An 8,602-nucleotide genomic window follows, 5' to 3' on the forward strand; every position below is an offset into this window, starting at 1 on the left:
TGGGTGATAAGCTTTTGATTGGTTGGGAAAGAGGTGAATGTTCTGAAATGTACGCACTGGGGTAGCACGTGGGTTTCGAACGACACGTTGTTAGCACGCGGTGCTTGCTCCAACGACTCGGCTAGGCCATCGATATTGAGGCTGTGAACGCCCCAGCCAAGAAGGATATCGGAAGTGGGAATGTTGGAAGAAGAGTGGGTTGTGATGAAGTTTCTTGATCGTCATATATCGTAAGTCGTAGTGGACGGGAGAGTCCACCCAGCCAGCGCCTTCGCTTTCAACACACAGATCCCCAGCGCCTACGCCCATCTCCAAATGCTGCAGGGTATTGAGAAAAGATTATCTGCAAGCGTGAAAAAGAAGATGAATGTACATCCGTTCGATGGCCGACCTCATCAGAAGCCATCCAAGCCATCTGAGGGGACCATGTCGCGAAGGATCCATCGCCACCGGCCATCGTCAGGTCTTGCTCGGAGCTCTTCACCGTGAGGGACGAACCAAGCTCTGCATCTCTGCACCCAGTTCTCTTCCTCTTGCTTTTGAAGACTGATGAATCTTGGCCCCAAATCGAACTCCTCGTGGACTTCGCTCAAGCCTTGAGCACCACCTGCAGCCGGACTTGCAACGCCCATACTACCGGCACCTGCAAAGACTGCAGGGGCGTTCTCGTCTTTGAGGTCTTCGATACCAGCGAAAGCGTCCTCCTCATCGTCGGCGTCGGTGACGGAAGGTGACATCTGGCCAGACACATCCCTCCCACCTTTGACCTTCAACCACTTCATCTGCTGTGGGTCGTACACCATTCCGTTCTGAACTTGCACGTTGTGACCGTTTCCAGTCGAGATAGGTGCGATGAGAGCTGGTCTGGAAGGAGAGCCGCCATGCCGCCTGTCCATGTAAGAGGATTGGTTGTGATGTGAAGGCGTCGGCGTTTCGAGGGGAGGTATTTCGAATTGAGCAACGGTATTCTCGTTGCCTTCCCATCGAAATGTCTGCGGGTTGTAGACCATTCCTTTCTCGCCTATAGCATTACGGTTAGCGATGCACGGAGAGTAAGTCCACAATCTGACACTCACTTTTTGGGACATGAGTTCCACCAATGCCTGAGATCAGACCGGGCCTTCTACTCTTCTGCCTTTGCGCGCTGGGACTGGTGTATGGACTGCGAGCAGCTATTTGGGCCTTCCAATTCGTTGTCAGCGGTTGGAGAGGGCCTTCGCTACGTGGTCTGGGCTGATTCGCGAGTCTAGATTCTCTGGCAATTCTACTAGCAGCAGTGTCTCGCAGGTAGCTGGGTGTGGCATTGTGATTGTCGTATAGTCCCTTGGTGGGGCTCGAGGGCGTCTTTGGTGGAGCTGGGGTCATCATCCTTTCAGGTACTGCGGAATATGCCGAATTCCGCTTCGTGGGATCCCTGAAATCGCTCCGGCTCTGGGTCCTACGCAAGCCTTGCTTAGGCGGACCGCGTCCTACGGGCTGCTTAACAAATTTGCTCTCCTTCGTGGTTGATGTTGGCAGATCATCGAAAATTTCGAGTTCTGATCCATCGCCAAAGTTTCTCTTCCTCGCGGGCTTGGTCAACGTCCGCTTCGAAGCTGCTTCACGCGCCAATGCTGCTGGTGCAACATCTTGTCTTTGTCTGGGCGGGCGAGATGGTGTGTCTGGAGTGACCTGGTTGGCGAGCCGTGAACTTGGACGAGGAGGGGGAGATTGAGCTCCTTGCCTGTGAGGATCAGAGTCGCGTCTGAGGTGAAACGGCATCGCCCTATGAGCTGTGACATGCTGATTGTGATGAGTCGAGCCGGGTGGCAGAAAGGGTGCAGACGGCTTTGAGAAGGAGTTGACACTTGAATGATTGCGCAGTACTGGCATCGAACGCTTAGAACGAAGCAGTTGCGCACTCGTAGTGGTTGGCTGCCTTCGCTCTCGCATCGCCTGCGAGGCACCACTTTCCAGTACCGGCTCGAGTCGAGATGTTTGCTTCGATCCAGATACAGGACGTGGGATATGGGAGCGATTGAAGATGGGCTTGTCGGTAGGCTTGTCATGGAAATTGAGGGTCGTGGCTGGTCGTTGGGCTGCCGGTCCAGGCTTGGAAGATTTGACTTGCACATTCTTATTTGTACGCTTTCGAATGTCCAAGACTTCACCGCCACCAAGGTCGAAGTCGTTGAGGAAGTCGTCGTTGTCGTCCGAGATGAGTTTAGATTTCTTGTGAGTCTTCATGGTGGCTGGTTGCTCAATGGCAGGTGTCGTCGTGGTACTGGGCTGTGACAGATCGGAGAGCTCTGCGTCCGCAGCTCTTCTCTTCTTCAAGATGGCATCAAAGTCGAGTGGACCTTCTGGCAGCTCTAATCCTCCCATTTCATCGACCTCGCTCTCGGCGGTTGCAGACCCAAGACTCGGGCTCATGACAGACGCAGAAGAACTGCGATTTCGGGTCCCATCGCGTGTTGTTCCAGCAAATCGAATGCCCAGGCTGCCCTCGAGGTCGTCAAAGTCGTCCATCTCTTCACCAGACATGACTGCAGGTTCTTCCGCTCGAGGTTTCAGCTTAAGTGGCTGGTCGGACATTTCCAGGTCATTATCCCAATCAGTGTCAATCTTCTGCCGTGACTTCTTCTTCCCTAATCTCTTGATTGTGCCGCCCAGAAGGGCACTCGTCGGTACATTGGTGGGTAATGGTATACCAGCTTGCTTGGCCGATTTGATGGCCTGGTCGGTGCTGTGGTCGTCGTTGGGGTGTATGACCACGTTCCAGTCCTCATCGCCAGCAACAGATTCGGATCTGACGCTCATACGCGAGGACATGCTTGTAGGAGCTGTTCCAGTGCTGCCGCCGGCGAAGGCCTGGAAGTCGCCTTGAAAATCGCCATCGTCGTCCCACGACTCCACCTGACTTGCGGCCATGTTGCGTGATGGGACCTCCTCTTCAATGGCGAGCGGACGCGAACCTCCTGGAACGGGAGGGCAGCCCTCCGGTGGAATCGGTGGTCGATGGCATTCACTTGTGGGTGCTGTTGCTAGAGTATGCAGGAGGTAGGTACGGTCGAGGTCTGCAGGTGGTTGGAGTGACCGACACGCGCGCTAACAAGCGCGACCAATCCGAGCTTAGCGGCAGACCCTGAAATGAAGAACACGAGGCAGGCGAGCATCGTCAATCGACAACACAAACACTGCACTTTCGCTCTTTTTTGCAAACAGTGAAGACGCAGGGCAAAAAGGCGAGGCAAACGGCGCGCGGCAGGCCGGTGACGCGTCGATAACAACGTCGACCCTTCAATTTTCTCACCGGCGGGCCGCGCCATCTGATCCTGTTAGGCCACTGTCAGGCAGTATCGCCAGTTGCCTACGAAACCCTGGCCTGAGCAATACATGTAAATCGGCCGCGCGCCGCGAGCAAATCTCTTCACTTCGCTGACCTCAATCGCGCTTCTAATTCTGTTTCTCAACACAAAAACCATGGCAGCAACCCAGCACGTACTTCGGCTCAAGAGAACGGACGCCAAGTCGGAGCACTTGCTGGTCAATGTCACCCGCGACGGCTCGAACCTCCTCGATCTCAAGCTCATCGCTACGGATCAGGATCATATATACCATGGATCGGTAAAAGAATCAGGCGTCAAGTCACTGCAGGCTACGAACTTCACTGGCGATTTAGAACAGTGGAAAACGACTTTGTCCTTTGCCCTGCTTCGAAGCCCGCCGGACGGCCCGCGACCAGACTTCTTGCAAGGTGTGGAGACTGTTTCGTCGATCAGTGGGACCACAGCAACCATTACCTTGCGGAAAAACATCGACGGCATCACTCAGCGGCTTGGTACGGTCAAATTGAACCAAGACGACGAAAAGGAGGAGATCCACGTCTTCGACTGGGTCGACAATGCCGTGGCCAGCGCAGACGATCTGCGAGCACAGCTGGAAAGGCTGCAGGAGTCTGCTGCGTCTCAACAGGAGCAACTTTCCAAGCTGACCAAAGACTTGGATGATTTGGTCAAAGCGAAGAAGGAACATGAAGATGACATGTTGACCAAATTCGCCGCGTTGCTCAACAGCAAGAAGCTCAAAATCCGCGACCAGCAACGTCTGCTCAACGGGGCTCAGATTGATGCAAGCGCCGCAGAAGAAGTTGGCAAAGCCAGAAGGTCAGGTGGTGGCACTTGTCGACGGGCGGGTACGTCTCGAGCTGGAAAGCGCAAAGCAAACGGGTCCGTCGAGCCTGTCGAGGAACGTGATGATGAGAAAGATGACGGCGATATGAATGATGAGGACGATGCGCAGACTGTGGCTACGGAGGATGGGGATGAAGAAAACGAGCGGATACGACAGCAAACGCCTGAGACAGACGAGGCTACTGAAGACGAAGAAGTGGAGAGTAGCAGACCTGATCAGACCAACCATGCGGCGAACTCCTCCCAGAAGCAAGGCGGCAAACCTATCGAGACTATGGACGTCGATACTTCACTACCACAACGAAGTAAGGGTGGATTGCCTCAGCAGCAGCCAGCGGCAGCAAACACTGAAGACGATGACGACGAGACGGACGACGAACTGTAATAATCCTCGAACACTTCCTACGGAGGATAGATTCTCTAGCGCTTGGATATACAGGTGGCTGGCATGAAGGCACTTTCTTCACACTTTTCATTCGAGCTCAAGGGCATCAATGTAAGTCATTTCATAACTTCCAGATGTCAGCAGCATCAGTGAGGTCAATACCGACAAGCCGGAGGCCTGAGGTATGGTGGCCGGGATGGCATGCGATCGCGTTCGTGACACGAACCACAAACCTGATCGGGATCGGAACATCGCTTTCTTTGCTACTGACTGACCGCAGCCGACCTGTTCGTGGATAGATTCGTGGTGGATAGCGACATGATTCTGTTCTATTCATATGTCGGGAGCTCGCACCTCGCCGCAGACGGGCGCTAGGCAGGCCACATGCCCAGGCACAGGGGAGCACACTGCACATGATCGACGAATCCCGGATTCCGTCGAGGCGGCGGCAACGTGCAGCGCGAAGATAGGGTCGAGGGAGATAATCGCCTTTTCATGGATCGCATTGTCATGTTGGCTATCCGTGTCTGTAGAAGTGCAGCGAAGGATGATTACGGTTGAAAGGAATTGTTGACGGGCAACGTCCAACAACGATTGGACTCGGTGCTGGCTTTCGTCATTGCTGGCGCCGATTCAGCTGCTCCAGTTGCGGGCGGACTTCCATGTGTGCTGCTGTACCGCGACCTGATGTGATCCACTGCGACCGCCAGAGCACGCCCATTGCCGCACACAACAACAATAGCACATGCCTATTATTCACCCGTCTCACGTGCGCCACACTCGCCTTTCACCCGTCTGAGACAATAGACTTCCATTGTCACAGGCCCGCCGCTTCTCTCGCCCTCCTCCACCTTCAATGCGCATCTCAGCGCGACGACTCTTCCGATGAACAACCCCACCACTGCCACGATTTGAGACCATGCCGGATGCGCAACCTCTGGGGAAATGGACGCCCTCCAAAGAAGATCAAGACGACCTGGACGCCATCGACGCCGCCATTGCGCGCATGCGCAGGATCACAACCCAAGATCCCTACCGCCTCACCATACCGCAACATGAACAGCGCTACCGCCACTTCTCCGCGGCGCAGGCCGAACTATGGCTGACCAATGCTCCTTTCCAAAGAGGCGAGCACGAAACCACGCAGTACCTCACCTATCACTTTCACGAACCCGGCAAGGATACCTACGTCTTGGAGAGTAGCTGGCACGAGGAGGAACCAAAAGTGAACGGCAATGGATTGAAGCCAAGACCTGCGCCTGGCGCAACGACACCAAATGGTGCGCCGAAGAAGAAGCTCACCCTCGATGCGTACAGAAAGCAGAAGTCCGGGGCAGTTGGTACTCCAGAAAGAGATGCTGCGAAAGGAGGCGATGCACCGGCGAAGCAGCCCGCGGTCAAAGGACCAATCGAGCGGGTCAAAGTCGAGAATGAGGAGATCCTGGCGGCAGTCGAGTCTGAGGCGGAGGTGCCGGCGGAGAAGGATACTCAGTCGCAGAAGAACGAGCTTAAGCGGAAGAGACAAGATGAAACAGCGACCGAGCCTGAGAAGGGGAGTGATGCGATTGTTGAACCGCCCCCGAAGAAAACGAAGCCTTTACAGAAGGACGAACGCGCGAATGGCCTTACCAAGGGTTCGGCAGGGCAGGACACGCAAAAGACAGACAAGTCTTCAAAGGAAGACCAGTGCGAGGAGTCTGGCATGCCACCTCGATTATCTCCAGGAATGCCCCCAAAGCTCTCACCACCTTTGCCTACGAAGCTTTCACCTCTTCACAAAGCGCAAGACACGAAATCACCAAGTCGAGGCGGAGCGCAAGATTCACAGGATGCACCTGCTTTGCCGTCGCGGCTGTCGCCGACCCTTCCAGACAACATCGAGAAGACCTTGCAAGCACGAACCCATCCGTCAGCATCAAAGGCACCAGAGACATCTGCTCCGAACTCAACCTCGAAAGACAAGGACCACAGATTGACTCCGATCAAGAACGCAGCCGACGAAATCACGAAACGCAAATCTCCAGCTCCACGAAATGGATTCCGTGCCAACTCGAGCTCACCCGCAGTTCGGTCAGATGCAGAAGACAGGACACGGCCAAAAAATGCGATTATTCGGGCGAAGACACCAGAAAGGAAGCGAGAGAGTGAGGTCGAGAAGAATGAGGCAACGAAACCACTTGTATCAGCAAAAACTTCGTTGGTGGCGAGTCTCAAATACAAGAAGGCCCGGAAAGGAGACATCCTTAGAATACTCAAAATGCCGCCCAGACCCGACAAGAGCATGTCTCAACCTCCTGACACGCGGGCTTCAGAGGAAGCGAAGCCGGCTGCCAAGACTACAGAGCGTCGAAACGGAGAGCGAAAGGACACCGGTCCTGTGAAAGGGGTGGCGCAAAAGATTGGTCCTGTCAAGAAGGACAAGAAGCCTCAGCCACAGCCAGCAGAGAAGAAGAGAGAAGACGAGAAACCGGAGAAGCAGCCAGAGAAGCGCGAAGAGAAACACAAGAAAAAGCAGCCCGAAAAGCAACCTGAAAAGCAGCTCGAGAAGCCGCCCGACAAACAACCCGAAAAGCAGTCTGAAAAACGTTCGCTTCCGGACGACGAAAGAACCAGCTCTCCGACCAAGCGCAGAAAGGCAGAGTCTTCAGAGAATCGGAAGGAGCCATCGACGCCTGCGCAACGAGAGGTCGGCTCTCCTTTGACATTGAAGTCTGGCCTGCAAGCAACACCAAGTGCAAGGAAAGAGCTCCTTTCACATGCTATGCGACGAGAGCAATCGCAAGATAGCAGCAGTACCCACGCCACGCCTCCAGGGCAGGATAGCACGCCCAGCATTGTCGGCAGTCAACCGAATGGCATTCCGAAGGCACCTTCAAGCCAGCCGAGCAATAAGACTCCGAAGCAACAAGTGTGGGAGACAGAACAGAAACGCCTGGAGACTTTAGGTCGCGAGCTGAAGCACGCCGCCTCGGCCTATCTCAACGCCTCTCAATCCGACACTTCAAGCTCCTCCAACGACCAAAAGCTCGCCGCCGTCAAATCCATCGAATCGTTCCTCTGCTACCTGCTAGCATTCTCTTGTCTCGACGAAGTAAACCTCGCCGCCGACCCCAAGCAGTCTCCATCATATACCACCTGGCGCAGCCTACACGGCTTCTACGGCTTCGTCAAACGCAACACCGAGCCCTTTCCCTCCCTCTGCGGCCTCTCCTGCTCCCTCGGCGTCGTCTACACAGCCCGCATCCTCGAAATCGCTGCGCACTTCCCCAACGACGGACCCAGCCGCGCCAGCCTCCTCGAAACCCACGCGACGCTGCAAAAAGCCGCCAACGAAGCCGAGCGCAAACTGGACATCGATGCGTTGCAGGACGCCTTCCCGAAAAGCTGGAGTCAGCGCAGTAAGAAACTCCCCGCGAACGAGAAGCTGGACTCCACGAAATTGGGCGGCGGGTTCAAACTGCCTATCGGCCTGGCGACGACTCCTGTCCGCGCCGCGAGGGCGGGTCATGCTATGCTGCAGGAGTGGTTGGAGAGGGAGCGGATCGATTATACCCTGAAGCTGAAGCTTTGACACAACAGGGGTGGATGATGTCTTGTACGAATAACGTTGGCGTTTTCGATCGATAAATGTTTGGGCGTTTCTGGGAGAAGGGGACGACACGAGCCGCTGCGTTATACATATGGAGTTTGAGTGAGAGATACCTGCAGCTGGGCTCGGGGGCGGGGCTAAAGGAAAGGGATGGGATCGGACGGTCCTTTTTGAGAGTGTGGTTCTTGTGTTTTTTGCTGATACCCCAACCACCCAACCACGAGTATAGCGACAGTACCAACAAACGGAACGTTAGTTATTCCGGGGCCAATTGAGATGAATGATTTGTGATAATGAGTATAGATTAGAAGAAAGGGGTGATGTGGAAATATCATCACGCTCGAGATGTTTATGAGCTCTATGTGTATCTTTTCTGGTTTTGTGAGTGAGTGAGTGAGTCTCTAGCTATCTCTTCCATTCACGAACTTGCGATGAGAAGTGAATGCCGGCAGCCCC

General features: G+C 54.7%; 3 protein-coding genes across 3 annotated transcripts; 2 read left to right on the plus strand and 1 right to left on the minus strand.

The window, feature by feature from the left end:
- Nucleotides 1–395: 395 nt before the first annotated feature.
- M409DRAFT_67457 (uncharacterized protein) lies at nt 396–2,910 on the minus strand (the record flags this gene model as incomplete). The annotated part of the gene is made up of 2 exons (XM_033817411.1): nt 396–1,021; nt 1,077–2,910. 2 exons carry the CDS (start codon nt 2,908–2,910, stop codon nt 396–398), a joined length of 2,460 nt encoding a protein of 819 aa, XP_033666083.1.
- A 552-nt stretch (nt 2,911–3,462) lies between these two features.
- M409DRAFT_24579 (uncharacterized protein) lies at nt 3,463–4,557 on the plus strand (the record flags this gene model as incomplete). The annotated part of the gene is made up of 1 exon (XM_033807298.1): nt 3,463–4,557. One exon carries the CDS (start codon nt 3,463–3,465, stop codon nt 4,555–4,557), a length of 1,095 nt encoding a protein of 364 aa, XP_033666084.1.
- A 919-nt stretch (nt 4,558–5,476) lies between these two features.
- Nucleotides 5,477–8,128, plus strand: M409DRAFT_24580 (uncharacterized protein; the record flags this gene model as incomplete). Its single annotated transcript, XM_033807299.1, has 1 exon — nt 5,477–8,128. The coding sequence occupies one exon, from the start codon at nt 5,477–5,479 to the stop codon at nt 8,126–8,128; it is 2,652 nt and encodes an 883-aa protein (XP_033666085.1).
- Between the last annotated feature and the right edge of the window lie 474 nt (nt 8,129–8,602).

This window comes from Zasmidium cellare, assembly GCF_010093935.1.
Source record: "Zasmidium cellare ATCC 36951 unplaced genomic scaffold M409scaffold_23, whole genome shotgun sequence".
In the NCBI taxonomy this organism is placed as follows: Eukaryota; Fungi; Ascomycota; class Dothideomycetes; order Mycosphaerellales; family Mycosphaerellaceae; genus Zasmidium; species Zasmidium cellare.